The sequence below is a fragment of the Triticum dicoccoides genome, chromosome 5B (genome assembly GCF_002162155.2).
Source record: "Triticum dicoccoides isolate Atlit2015 ecotype Zavitan chromosome 5B, WEW_v2.0, whole genome shotgun sequence".
In the NCBI taxonomy this organism is placed as follows: domain Eukaryota; kingdom Viridiplantae; phylum Streptophyta; class Magnoliopsida; order Poales; family Poaceae; genus Triticum; species Triticum dicoccoides.
In genome coordinates, this window is record NC_041389.1 from 15,870,737 (window position 1) to 15,886,273 (window position 15,537).

General features: G+C 45.4%; 1 protein-coding gene across 5 annotated transcripts in view; it reads left to right on the forward strand.

Moving 5' to 3' along the window:
- LOC119307084 overlaps positions 1 to 14,301 on the forward strand; it is a 15,383-nt gene extending 1,082 nt beyond the window's left edge. For 3 of the 5 annotated variants that reach the window (XM_037583172.1, XM_037583175.1, XM_037583176.1), the window contains 2 exons: positions 9,216 to 9,334; positions 12,449 to 14,301. In XM_037583172.1, coding sequence (XP_037439069.1) covers positions 9,294 to 9,334; positions 12,449 to 14,168 — 1,761 coding nt within the window. In that variant the 5' untranslated portion in view covers positions 9,216 to 9,293 and the 3' untranslated portion in view covers positions 14,169 to 14,301. Of the gene's footprint in view, positions 1 to 2,418; positions 2,524 to 7,710; positions 8,393 to 9,215; positions 9,335 to 12,448 lie in introns of those variants that run through there. The other 2 variants (XM_037583174.1, XM_037583173.1) reach the window with 2 other exon arrangements.
- The last annotated feature ends 1,236 nt before the right edge of the window (positions 14,302 to 15,537 follow it).

Sequence of the window (15,537 nt, forward strand, 5' to 3'; positions counted from 1 at the left end):
AAGGGCAACTTGAATCCCCTCGAATACATATCGCCGTATACACAGAGAGGTGACAGGGAACTGGGCCGGCCCACTCAACGACACCGAAGCTGTGTTTATAGCGCGAGAAAAATAGCAGAAAGAAAGCGATGTTGGCTAGAATCGAACTCGGGACTAAAACATAGTGCAGAGTGCGGATAGCCACTACGACCAACGGCCGGCCATGACTAACTGAAGCCCAAACAGGTTAAGAATTTAAACTAACGGCATATCTACAGTATCAGTATTCTTTGCTGCACCGTCCAGATTTTTGCATTATTTGCCAACATTTTGGAAAAAACAAACAGGTTTCAGAACAAAAAAATGTGAATAAAACTTCAAATTTCTATACATGTTTTAAAAACCCCAAACATTATTGGAAATTTTGAACATTTTTAAAAAACTGGAACAAAAATTGAAAACTAGCTCATTTTCAATATAACGAATACTTTCTTGAAAATCTGATATTTTTTAAGTTCCTCAATTTTAGGTGAATTTACAAACAGTTTTTCAACATGAACAATTTCAATTTGTGATTTTTTTGAAAACAATAACATTTTCTGAAATTCCTTGAACATTTTTTAGTTTGAAAAAAAAAATCAAAACAAGGACATTTTTTTGAAATCCCCAAACATTTTTCAAACTTTGCCGGACATTCTTGGAATTTGCAAACAAATTTTTAAAATAAGAACATTTTTTGAAATATCTGAGCAATCGTTTAGTTTGCGAGCATTTTTAAATTTCCGAATATTTTTATAGAAGTGAAGAATTTTGAAAACAAGGACATTATGTTTATGTGCAACGGAATATGTTCAAGTTGGCCATAAGGGTCCCTCTAAGAGCACGTTGTTTCTTTGACATCCTTGAAATGACTCTAATTTCTTACATGGCCTTGTATGAACAATTGAAGGCACCATGTCAAGTTTTTTTGGTTTTCGGCGAGCTTTGCATTTTCTGGAGTTTTCTCAATCAAAAAAGGCAGGTAAATGGTCGGATGTGTCAAAACTTGCATACAGTGTCGAAAATTGTTCAAACCTGGCATGTATGCGTGTCATGGGCATTACTACTAACTTACAAAAGTTGGGATCATTTCAAGGATGTCCAAACGTAGACCATGTTGAACGGAGGGTGTTCGGATATGCCAGAAGGCTCTGTCTGAGAGCACGTTGTACATCGTTGAAATGATCCCAATTTTTTCATGACCTTTTATGACCAACTCAAGGCACCATGGCAAGTCGTGTGGGTTTTCATCAAGTTTTGCATTTTCTGGAGTTTTCACGGTGAAAAAGGCCGATAATTGGCCGGAAGTGTCGCAATGTGCATACGATGTTAGAATTTGTTTAAACCTAGCATGAATGCTTTACACAACTACACGAGCATGCCCACCTGCTTGCAAAAGTTCGGGTCATTTATCCATAGTTCAAAAAATATGAGTTGAGAGGAGTGTGCCAGACAAGGCCAAACGGGTGTGTCCGTGAGCATGTAGTTATCTATAATTTGAGTGCTTCTGTTATTTGCAATTTTGGTCATTACCAATCAACATGAACATTTTTTCTACTAACCATTTCTTAAAATTTATCAACAATTTGGCAATATCAAATTGTGTATGAAAATTTTACAAACATGAACGCTTATTTTCAAAAAAAAATAAAAAAATCCCAACAATAGATGAAAAGTTTGAACACAAATTGCAAACCACACACTTTATCAACTTCTTACGAAACACAATTAGCTTTATGAATATAAAATTCAAAACAGGAACAATTCTAAGAACATTTTTGGGTATTCCAAACTATATTTCAATTTTTTGAACGGAATTCAAAAAGAATAATAATTTTCAAAAAGGAGAAAATTAATTAAGAAAATAAAGGAAAAATGAAAAAGTAGAAAAGAAAAAAAGAAAAAAAAGCTTAGACCTTGGCCCAATTAGGTGACGACATCGCTCCCGTGGGCCACCTGTTGGGCTGCCCCAAGCATTCATGAATTTGAAAATAAAATGATTAATTTTGATTTTTTTATACATTTGCAAAAACAGTTCGAGAAGTCAAAAAGATTCAGAAATTTGAGAAAAAGATCACGATTTTTCAAATTTAAAAAGTTTAAGCATCTGAGAAAAATGGTAAAAGGAAATAAAATAAAAGTAAAAAAAGAATATAAAAGGAATAAAATCCGGTTTTATAAAACAGAAACAGTAAATTCCGGAAAAATCAATGGGAAACTGCGTCGTTCACCCTCAAGTATGTTGCAGCCTGCTACCCATCATGTACATGATGTTAGGCCGATTGTATAGCACTCTTGACCAATACCTTGGAGTGCAGTGTTCGATCCCTGATAATTGTGTATTTTACTTCTTTTTTCTTTCAGTCGTAAGCGTGCTAATGGGCCGGCCCATTGCTGTAGGTGAGGCGCTTCTTCCGTATTAGCGGATGACGTATTCTTGAGAAAGTCCATCCTATCCTTTATTATGAAGGGGTATGAAGAGATCTCCACCGTTGATGTGTTTAGGTGGGTTGTACCGAAGCGGAAGTATGTCAAACATACTCTAAATCCCCAAGCAGTCACAGTAGTAGCAGAGTAGACAGTGAGACTAGAAAAGATGCCAAAGTTTGTAAGCCGACGATAACATCCCACGACAATCAAAACAGTTGGTGTGCCGACTGTGAAAAGAGTGGAAGCCGACGAGTTTGCTCAAGCAAGACTATAGGCCTTTTCCCAGATGTCGAGGTAGCCGAGTGCTTTGGGTGGTGTAGTCGTGGTCAAGGTAGTCGAGCGATGTGCTTTGTGGTCGATATGAGGTCAGAGTTGCCCGTGTCAAGGTAGCACCATGTCGAGCAGCGGGTGCAAGGATGCACCATAGATCCAAAAATGCAAAGTTGCGCCACAAATAAAATGATTAGGAAATGAAGGAACTCATCTAGGAGGTCATCGTTACCGAAGATGATGTTGTCAAAGCCGTCATAGAGGAGGCACCACATCGGGTTTGCCGGGCTTAGGGACACGTCGGAGACGAATCAATGTGTCTGTGTTGCCAATATCGGCCGTGCGTAGGTGGGGACCTAGAAAAATGTGTGCCAGTTGAAGAGATTACAGTCGTGATCAATAATGGCGACTTGGTAGAAGGTGGTGTTGCTTCGCATGATTATTAGAGTAGACAAAGTAGTGGTGGAAGAGATGGTGACGGTAGTGATGGGCATGTACTAGAAAAACACAAAGGTGTTGTCCAAGGAACCAATGGAACACTGAAGCAACCGGATCGATCTCCTATAGAAGCGTGACAATGGTACTCGAAGTGGGATGCAAGAACCCAACGATGTAATGTAGACCATGACTGGATGAAGGGGTGCTGCGCCTACAGAGGCAGCACAGTGGGTGCCATGCTAGATGCCGGTGTGCGGGGTTGGCGATATAGAGTGCGTGCGGCGGCAGTATGTCCAAAGGAGCAACTTAGCTTTAGCTCCGACTCAATTTGATGGGTAAGGGAACTAGCGATTTACACACCGGACAAGGCACTCCATTGCCGGTAGCGAGGACAATGGGGAAGCGGCACTGCGGCCCAAAGGGGCTATGCTAGAGCATCCCGATATTTCTCGATGTAGGTGAGCACATACTTCATGACGGTTTTCTGGGATTCTATTGAGCTTCTTGCAAATGACCGATCACATTGGCCGAGTGCTGAGGGTGGAGTGTGCCATGCATTCTCGGATGATTGACAGAGCACACAAGCTTTTGATGGGGCGGGGGGAGGGGAAGAATGACACCGACGATGGCGACAAATGAGTCCTGATAAGAGCAGATCCATAGTGGCGGAGATAGATGTGCGGATGACGGGCATCCCCTAGATTGCCATGAAGCATGCCTGACCACATAGTTGAAGAAGAGGGCAGTGTGGTAAACCCTAACATCAGGCAATAACGACGAGGAGGGCTGATTGTTGGCCGGTGACACAAACCAATCTTAAACTGATAAAAAAGTAACATGAGTCAATAGACCAACAACAGAGAAAATGCCATGAGCAACAGATTGGGGAAAGTACTATGAGGTGGCTGATCAACACGATCGGTAGACAAACCATAGGTACGGGTTGGACAACCCCAACTGAATGTCATGGAGATCGATCTCCCTATGGGCAGGGGGTCTTAGAAGGTGAGGTGGAGTTAGGTCTAGAAGCTTGTGGTATATATCATATGACAATAGAAAGAGGCTGAATTGGTGGAATCGTTGTTGTATTGATGAGGCCTGTGGATGAATGTATATTGTGTATATTTATTCAGGGAAGAAGCACCTGTAGAGAAAAAGGTAGGAGGATAAATATAAATCCTATACTATCAAATACACGGATGCCAAATATACCCTAACAACTACTCCCATATCAAAAACGCTCTTATATTATGGGACGGAGGGAGCACAATCCTGCCGGGTGAGTGCCTCAAGGCAAAGCCACTAATAACCAGATCGTGAAGCCCAGAGAGTCACAACAATGGAACTGACAAGTTGTGAGCTTGATAAAGCCATAAGCCATGCCTTTGATTATATCAAGGTCAATAAAACAATTTCAATATTTAGGCGATAATATATAATGGTTAGGAAGTAATAAACTGGATGTCATGTACATAACTCTTACTTTCTTTAATTAAATGTATTGTGCGTTCAGCAAAAAGATAATTCTAAACTGGATTAACATGCCGTAAAATTTGAATAATTCGCATATTTTCAATCTCCCGTGTAACCTTGCCTTGGTGGTAGAGTAACAAAAATTTATAGATATGTAAATCTCAATGTCCGTAAAATTGGAAAACTGAGCTTCTGGAAAAACGATTATTAGACGTTTTTTCGATAAACCACTTTAATGTATGTCTGGTGCACGTCACCATCCAACCAAGATTAATTGCATGCTTATTTCTAACAGAATTCCTAGTGACTTAAAAAAAAAAGAACTCTTACCAAAAACTCTTTTTCTAACATGGATCGATTGGGTAGAGTTATGTTTTTCTACATGGGTCTAAGTTGCATACATAAGTTAGCTCACTAAAGTTATCCACCAATCATGTTTTACCGGAATCACACGGGGAGCGGGTAAGGGGAGTAGGAGAATATTCCCATTCCTATCAAACCACTCCAGGATGATTTCTAAACAAATATCATTTATATTCGTTGTAATTATTTCCCGCTCCCCTATCCAGATAATGTAAAATCCGTTTGATTATGTACCCAATAGGGTCCTGAATTCCTCCCCAGTCTTAGTGTACCTGCTCCTTTTATGTCAAAGATACTTCAGAGCCTGCATTCTCCTCTTCCAGCAAGGAGAATCCAAGCTCCAACACGTCTTTAGTTGTCACTCATCCACCAAACACGCCTTTTCAACCTTTCGCCCTCCTCTCCTTAACCCCTCCTTTTAATCTGCGAGGCAAGATCATAGTTCGGCTCTGACATGGTTCGCCCCCACAACGCCTCTCCCGCAACCTGTGGTCTAGCATAGGAACAATGTTATCGGCTGTCTAATAGTCTTCCTCCAATGAAACCGGATATAAGAGAGGTCTAGCAGCATGCTTGGAATCCATTCCAATAATTGTAGGTGTTAAGTTGACGGAAGTACACATAGACGTGGAGAGTTCAAGTTGCATGATTTCAATCTCCTCCATCTCTAGGAGCACTCATTCATGTGCATTTCTATCACCGTTTATCTCCGAGGACTAGTAGATACTCAAGGAGGGTGGCAATTTTGCATCGGGAGTTCCTCGTGTTTTTCGCCATCACTAGTGGAGATAGAGGAGCGAAGAAATGTACTAGTGCGGTTGGAAACATAGAGTTCTCAGTTTGCTTGAGTTATTAGAATCAAGAATTTTAACTAGCACTGTAGCTACAAAAAAATCGCTAGCTAGGTGTGCAGTGGTTACTTGTAGGTCTATTGGGTCAATTCTTTTTATTTTATTTGGTAAATTTGGCTTTTCGGTAAATTTAGTTATAATACTTTGGTAAATACAAAGTAAATACCAAACATTTTCTCATGGTATTAGTAAATACCAAATTGTTTAAAGTTTTTTTTTCGAAACACGAGGCAAAAGCTTTGCCCGTTTCATTAATTAAGAAGAAGGTTGCCCGGTTAATTACGGAAAACCGGGCAAAAACCGATACAAACAGGGCCAAGCCCCACGCATCACATGGCCAAGCCAACCCGATACGCCACACCACAAGGCCGCACACTACCACCATACACACAGATGAACCCACCGTTGACGGAGAAAAGAAGCCACGACTGCTATGAGAGGAGCAGACCTGGGACGCTCCCACAAGGTGAAGGTGTGTGCAGCCACCAAACATGACGCTTGAGACGCCGCCAAAAAAATCAAGAGCAACCTCGCCGCCCAAGCGACACGAGGTGAATGCAATCGATGTTGCCGAACTCTCGAAGCCGCCGCCTCGACCTCCGCTGCTCCGTTATGCCCTGCATATTCCACCAACATACCACCTTCCGGGACCGCCATCCCGACATACCACCGCTCGCCCTCGAGCTGCAACGTCGCACGGCTTAGTCACCCACAGTCCAAGCTGAATAGGGCAACCACCCGCACACCACGACCGCCGCACCAACTCATCCGGGGCCGCTGCCCCGACGTAAAGTCAGACCGCCCCCTCTGGGACGCGTCGACCGAGCCGACAACCCCGCCACACTAGCGACACAGAATTGCCACCCAAGCCATGTTGAGATGTTTCCCCTTCTCGTGGAGCCGCTTCCACCCATGCTTCCCGAGGCCGCCGCCTCGACGCACAAACATTAAACATCCGGGGCCGCCGCCCCGACATCCACCAACCTCAACGACATGAACAACACAAACATCTGCATCTGGCTCTCCAAGACGACGCCTCCAAGGAGAATGCGACGTAGCTGCCATCGTCGCCCGCTCCGAGAGATCAGAGCTAGGGATTTCTCCCGGAGAGCCCATCCGCCATGGGGTGGAAAGAGGCTCCACGACCACGCCTCCAACGAGGAAAATGGCACCGAGGTGCCACCGTTGCCGGCACCAACCGAGGTCGGGCAAGGCTTTCGCCTAGAGCTCATCCACAAACCCGAGAATGGCGAGGTTGCACGACCAGATCTGGGCACCGGAGCGCCAAGATGGCCGGAGCATGCAGCATGTCGCAAACGCCCTGATCGAAGCCCACCAATCTGCATCTCGCGTCACGTCCTCCGCAGCACCTCTCGCTACGTCGGCCGAAACACCACCACCGGCCATGGATCCGTGCAGTAACCGCCAGATCCATGCACCACGGCTCCCTACCGGCAAGAACCAGCAACATCGAGCCCGGGGCCGCCTCCCCGGCGCCCTCCACTCCATCCGCAGCAGCCATGGAGCCCTGCACCCACCGGACGGACAGGAGAAGCCAGATCCGGCCGAGTCCGACCAAATCCAGCCCTCCCCACCCGCCTCCTCCTCACAACCGCCGCCACAGCCCTACCAGAGATGCGCGAAGCCGCCACGCCGGCAGCTGTCGACCCCCACTGCGCATCGCGCCGCCGGCAACTGGATCGAGCGCCGCCAGCCGAATCTCCCACCAAAAGAGAGCTGAGCAACGGAGAAGGCCCCACCACCGCCACCACCACACAGGCTTTGCCCGGAGGTGGCCACCGGCGGCGGCAAGGGGGGAGGAGCAGGTGGAGGGAGCTGCTGGCGGCGGGGGACCGAGTCGCCGCCCGTGTCGCCTAAGCTAGACGACGCGGGGGCCTTTTTCTGCTCCCGCAGTATGGTATTTCAAGAACCTATATATGAATATATCATTAACTGTTCAAAGTTGATGCAAGTTTGAAATGACCCGACTAATTTAGTATCAATCCCCGAATACGCAATGATATAAACTATAATTTATGTGCATCAAACGATATTAGTAAATTTGTCCTTTACTAACTAAGCATAAGGTGTGCAAGTTATAGTACATGCCAATGATACAACACAATGATTCACTACTTGGTATTATTAATTCTTCTTTCACTGATGGTTTCCTTGATCACTATTTCCACATAGATACGGTTGTTTCTCTAGTACATTAGAGCATTTAGTTTTACTTTTTTTGGGTTACTTTTTTTGTGTTATTTTTAGTTTTGTAGAACATTAGAACATTAGTATCTTTGGTATTTACTTAAATAATTAAATTGGAATTTGATTCTCACTTTTAGTACAATGTGTACAAAAATTTACTTAACATATGTGTGCACTTTTGCTCCCGGGCGCCTTGTCAATGGTAATTTTCCCTTATAGTGAGGCAAGATGCATGCAGGAATTTCCGCCACATGCTAGCATCATCACATGAACAGATAAATTTGAATTTCAAATGACGTATCTCACAAGGCGTTAATATGATTAATGAGCCGTTTACACCGGTGAGTTCATTTCGATGCAGCCTTAAGAAAACACATGTTAGTATGTTTCAACGTATTCATTTCGTCATCTCCAGTTCGCAAATTATGTTAAGACAGTTGTCGTATTATAAGTAAATGGTTGTGACAATAATTGTGTATAGTCACTTAACATTAGTATTTTATGATTTTTAGACATTGCAATGCTTTGTAAAACTAGAGAGTATTCATGTCTTAACAACAGGAAAGAGTATCATCAACACATGCAAGCAGTGGCAGAGCTACAGCAAGGCCGAATGGGCCGTGGCCCGCCCAGCCCATTCGATTTTTCTGTAGTGTATACTTACTTTTGGGCCATGAAACACCATCCCAATAGTTCTTTCCTACTGTCGGCCCGCCCAGTTTTCTGGGCCAAGCTCCGCCACTGCATGCAAGTACCATGAAGCAAGTCTTCTACTCGCATATACTAACACTCAGTAATCTAGCAACCTACTTAATTTAATCTAGCAACTAACTGGCTCATAATCCTAAGACTAGGTGACAATAATCTGGAGATTACCGATGCAAAAGCCAACGATGACATCTAGGAGGGGTTGCCGCATGAGAAGGCAGCGATGCGGCTCCGTTCCTTAGATGTCCAGTCGATGACAAACCAAATTGATTTGCTTTGGTTCTGTTTTTAGCAGCTTGACTTAATCAGGCGTTAACGGCTCTTTGGACATTGTCGAGTCGACATAAATGCAATAGTTGTACCAATATTTAAGAGACGATGGTCCTATTTTCCTAAAAGATGTGTCGCCATGTACGATCATCAGTGACTGGTTTACAGTTTAGTATTCCGGTGCAGATCTAAGAGTCCAGATCTAACGGACGACGTGGCAGCAACAAGTTGGACGCACGCTGCGAAGGGACGTCGACATAACTAATGGGTCAAGGTCAACATGAGCAATCTGTATCCCAGTTCAAGTAAGCTCCGCTCAGTTTGTATTTCGGTTAGTTTTAATTCTTTCACTATTCCAATGAGATTTTTTCAGTTGCATCTAAAAGTCTATGTTTCTAACTAACTTGTTATATATCTGATAAAACTATTATAAAATTCCACCGCGGTACCAAATACAGCCGATATGAGCTCGCCCGTATGGCTCAGTTGTTCTTTATTCTACTTGGGTTCTAATGGGGCTTCCAAGTACATATAGCAACCAGCTGATAGACCGGACATTCTCATAAGAAAAATATTCATAGACGAGCGAAAGTGCTCTTGTGAGCCCCAGCTCACTTGACCTCAGATCAAGGCTTTTTTTTTATTCTGATTTGTTTTCGGTAGCTATAGAAAAAACCCGGTTTCCGGATAATCTCAGAATTTTCGGATTTTTTTGACCTAATTTTTCATATCAATTTTGAAATTTCCTGCTTCAATATATATCCTTGCTTCAAAGCATCATTTTCAATTTTGAATTTTCTTGCTTCAAAGCATCATTTGACATAACGTTGTGCTTGTTCTACTGGTCGGCTAGGCTTTCCGACATTTGTGAGCTTGCGGGTTCCAACAACCCATCCCGCACTGCCTTGCTACTTTTTCTGTAAACGGCAAAACAATTATTAAAAAACACATGCCAAAACTAGGTTTGGAACCTCCAACCCGCCAAAGCTACAACAAGAGCATTACCAACCTACGTTGCCCAAACTAGGTTTCCATCCTCGAACATGCCAAAGCTACAGCAAGAGCATTACCACCACATAAGAGATGGACTCTGTCTAGATAGCCATACGGGGCTAGTTGACCTAACCTAGACGTTAAATTCAAAATTTTAGTTCGGTATTCAATTTTTTTCAGGGGGTAGCGAAAGCGCTGGTTTTCGACCGATTTAAAAAATACTGGCCGAGAAAAAAAAACCTGCCTCCGATGACCGGTAACTCATGACGAATAGTAAAAATTAATAATATTTAAATCTAAAATTTTTGGCTACAAACATTGATGTGCGTTTCACCTACATGCAATATTTTATGATGAAATGACACTCATGGAAGTGTGGGCAAAAAAAATACTTCAAACTCTTTCAAAGAACTAGTTTTGGAACATCGTTTTTTTTACCCAAAAAGGGTTGAGTCCGACTTTATGTATAAATCAACGATCATATAACCCTAACCATTCAACACGGCACACAACACAAGCACACACGGCAAGGGTGCCTTCATCGTCCTGACAGAGCCAGACAAGGTTTTCACACTGGCAAGCACTTCTCCTCTTAAACATAGTACAACGGGCCACGGAGGATCGCCGCACTGATGGCACCGACCGTCGCACAATGGCCACCATGCCGCCCGCACGGCGATGGCACTAAATCTAATACCCAAGCCATGAGCTGTGCTCACAAGCACCTCGTCTCCCACCACCAAGGCTGCTGCCCCGGCATCCATGGCTCCAACTCCATCCCTGGCCCATACTTGCAACCAAGACGACAAAAGAGAGGGCGGGAAGGCACCTCCTTCCCCACCGTTGTACAGTCCCAAGGTCCACAACCCCCTTCCCACCCTAACCCGCCCTTGCTCCTCTCGAGTAAAGGCAAGATCCCGGTAGCACTCGACCACCCGACGGAGGTAATGTTGAAGTCATGTGGCCCTCCTGCCGACGAATTAACCCTCAATAGTGAGCAGACGTGGGAAAGTTCGGCCCTTTGGCACATCATGCACATGCATGGCTTGGGAATGGAGCAGATCCGCTCTCGTACTGATGCCACCGCCGGGAAGACAGCCTGCAGTGCCATCCACTACTACCACAGCTGCCGCAAACAGCATGTATTACACTACCCGAGGCGAGGACAACCACGCAGGCAACCGCTCGCTGGCGACACCCAGAACAGGACCGCTAGCTCCAGCCGCCAAAGCTCTGCCCCCGCCACACGCCTGATCCCTCGGTGTCGCCGGCCTCTGTCCAGCGCCCACCAAGGACCGCCGCCTTATCGAGCCGCCGATGCACGTAGATCGGGAGTGCGCGCCCGCCACCACCACTTCATGGGGTTGGGAGAACAGATGGAACCGCCCCGCTGCCACCGTCATTGGAGCCTGCCCGGGCTTCACCAGTAGCAGCGCGAGAAGAAGGAGGAGGGAGGGGACTTCGGCGGCACGTGGTTATCGCCCCCCGTATCGCGAGAGAGACGGCGACACGAGGGGTTTCGAACATCGATTTTTCTAAGACATCGACAAATCTCATTCCATCACAAAAATTTCAACCCTGGTAAAACACACATCCACGCGTGTTGCCAATTTTTTTCCAGCATGGAGCTTGTGTCCCTATGCTGACATATATAGTTAGTGGGGATGTACACTCCATAAAGCTTGCATGCCCGTTCAAAACATCCTCCGCGGGCTTTATAAGTCGGACACTGAATTTTTTGCCATCAATTTTATATTAGTGAAATGTGTGTTATATATATCATGGGAATCGTCATTGAATGAAGCTTTAAAATATACACCTTTAATCTATGCTATATTACACACATCTAGTTTTTTACTACCTGCCTGTGAATACCTATCTCAAACTACCCGCTATATTTTTGACATTGTGTACCCACCTCGAACAACGAGCTTGGTAGCTATACCCTGTGTTTTGATTTTCGGTTTGAGCTTTTTTTCGCCCTAGGCCGAGATGGCCGAATTTCGGCCATTTTCAAAAATTTCAGCTGAAATTTGACCAAATTTTGACTGCAATTTGACTTAAATTTGACCAAAATTTCCCAAATTTGAGAAATTTCAGCCTAAATATACTTTTCGCCTCAGGCCGAGATGGACGAAATTCGGCCGAAATCCACTTTTTGCGGCCGAGAATCAAACCATGTGAAACTTGTGTCTGCTAGAAATAGTCTGTATATATCAAGCACACAATTAAATAGACCCAAAACAAATAATGGTGGTTGTGTGCATGATGCAGAGGCAGGTGGTAATCCTTCATTTCCAAACAAAAAGAAAAAAAGACCCAAAACAATACTCTTCTTTTAGATATAGTAGTTTTCTAAACCACACGCATGCAATCGAAAGAAGACCCCGAATTTAATTATCGTCTCCCATGCATGTGTGCTTCAGGACAAAGCTGCGTATGCCGTTGGATTTGGTGTCTGTGTTTCTCGCCTTCACACTGGAAAGCAGCCTAGACAATTTACGAAGTACATATCCTGATGTGGAGTTGAAATCGGGTATATTGGAGACTCTTTGCTTCCCCTGCATGGTTCTAAGATTCTTCATGATGGCAGCCAATCTGCCATTCATGCCTCCGAGCATCCTGATTTTCATGGACACCGGCGCTGCCGTACTTGCCTGTTATGTGCTACTACTGGACATCAACTGGAGCTTCAAATGGCTCACCATGTTCCCCGTCATGGGCATTGTTTTCATATATGCCCTGTCACGGTTGTACTCGAAGCCCTATAGTCGAGGTGAAGATCGTGAAGAGGCCGGGGTTATCCCCTGTTCAAAAATAAAAGAAGGTGAAGATCGTGAAGAGGCCGCGGTTATCTCCTGTTCACAAATAAAAGAAGGTGAAGATCGTGAAGAGGTCGCGGTTATCTCCTGTTCACAAATAAAAGAAGGTGAAGATCGTGAAGAGGCCGCGGTTACCTTCTATTCACAAATAAAAGAAGAAGGTGATGATGGCCATTGCGAGGCAAACCAAGGCAGTAAAGGAGAAAATTTATCGACGAGGAATACAGAAGAATCTAGCAATGAGAAGATCACTAGGGTAATATTTCTGCAGCTTGAGTTGATCGGGATAATAACGTTCGGGGCGCTATGGGCGATGGACGAGCTGCTACTTGATGAGCATGCAACTGACAGGTTCACCATCTCCCAGTTCCTCCTGTTCCTGAGCTTTATGCTGGCAGCACTGACGTCCATGATGAAGAGACTGCCTACTGACGTCTCCCCGGGCATTGCACCGGCATCGGAGTTGCTCCACAAGACCTTGCTTGTACTCCTGCTGGTGACAGCGCACACGGTGGCCGCGGAGGCGCTGGGCGAGGAAGTGATTATCCTCTGCATGCCAGAGGTTATCCCAGCTGTGCTAATCTGGTTCAGTATTCACCATGGCTCCGTCAGCGACCAGGTGATGGAAACTTATAAAAGCTGGGAATGGCGCATTTCTCTAGGTGCAGTGGTAGCTCTTTTTCTGGCCAAGATTGGTGAGTCCCTGCGCCCCGGCTGGTGCACGACAATATTTGCTTGCTGTGCCGTCTCAGGGCTCCTGGCCCACTACGTTGTGTTCATGCTAAGTCATTGGCCAGGGCAACAACCGGCTGATGACAAGCAGGAACCAGGGAAGCTTCTTGTTCAACCCGCCGATGACAAGCAGGATCCGGGGAAGCTGGATGTACAAGCCGCTGATGGAAAGCAGGATCCAGGGAAGCTGGCTGTGGAATTACTGAGGCATTGGGCAAATGACTTACTGATAGCCGCAGCTGCGTTGCTGCTACTCAGGTATCTGCTCGTTCACGGGCTTGGTTGGAGAGAAGCACTTACTGCACTAAGCCAGACCTTTGAACGATTGATTTCAGCAGTGAGAGGACACACAACTACTTTTTGGTCCATCATTCCATTACTATGTTCTACCGTATTCAATTTGTTGTCCAGTTCAATGAACCTGCACAAGGATTCCCCAGGAATTGCAACAGTGCGAAGGAGCTTTGGAATTTGCTATAATGTGTTGATTGTACTTCATATGTTCTGCTTTACAGGTGATGTATCCCATACTCTATATTATAAGTACAATAGTATTGCCTTACTTTGGAAGGAATGCAGCGCATTCTTGTAATATAAAATGATTTATGTATTGCACGGTACAAAATGTAACATCACATGTAAGATCACTGTATAAATAATGTATTGGCACAAATGCCCGTGCGTAGCAGCGGGATATATTGTTACAGGTGTCATGCCTCCACTTATTTTCATCGGTCCTCCTTGTTTTAGATTTGTGTCGGCAGTGCGCCCAACGCGACGATCCATTTCATTTCCGCAATGAACATTTAAAAAATAGGTCCGCGGCCGATCATGTGAGCGGCCATGTCTCATGCCGGCACCATGCCAGCGCCGGCATACAATGCCGGTTTCAAAAAAATAACACCACAGTTCATGCTGGCGCACTTGCCAGCCGGCCAACACACAATGCCAGCACAAAAAAAAGGGTGGGACTTGAGTTCGACCACGCCATCGCGGCCCGGTGGTCATGGCAGCACACCTGCCGGCATACAATAAAGATGGCACAAGCCGTCATAGATCACTTGTCGTCGAACTTGAGCATGTCGGCCTGCATCTTCTCAAACCACGGCCTCTTCCTTAGCGACACGGTGTTGAGATCCACCTTCATGATCTCCACCCCAGTCATCATGCTCGCGAGAGCCACTTTTTTCGCCTTGGTCTTGGCGTTGGCGGCCTCGATCTCTAACATCTTGGCTTGCTTCTCCGCCTTCATCTCAAGCATCCGTGCTTGCTTCTCGACCTTCATGTCAAGCCTCCTCTTTTGGATCTCCATGAAGGCGTTCATTTGCTCTTCCCTTTCTTTCCGGAGCTTCTCCTTCCTTGAGACCTTCGCGGTGATCATGTCCTCCACGGTTGAGATCTAGTCGATCGATGCCGCATCCCATTTGTCCTCCTTCTTGAAGTTGGTCTTCCCCCGTGGCCGAGCCTTCTCGCCGTCCCCAACCTCCTCCACGGCTTGCTTCCCACCATGCGACTTGAGGGCGGCATATTGCGCCTTGAACTTCTCCTCGTCTTTGATCACCCTAAAGCAATGGGAGAGGTTGAAGCACTTGCCATTGTGTTGGACCTTGAATGCCTCCAAAGCATGAAATGCCTACGAATGTATTTCATGCAAGCATATTGGCAAAATGGTATCCAAACGAACACGCAAGCATAAATTTGAAGACACAAAAAGAGGGCGGCCTTCTAGAATACCATGTCTTGCATGCCAATGCCGCTCACGGGGCGGGCCTTGACGCTCTCAAGAGTGGCACAAAACTTGTTGCACTCTTGTTGGATGACCCTCCATCGCTTCGAAATGGACAGCCACCCGCTCGCGCTTACTATTTGGTACGGCGGAAACTTCTTGCGCTCATGGAACTCACGGTGGACACGAATTCAAAAGGTTGAATCCTTTTGTTCGGCGCCCATCTTGGGGTCTT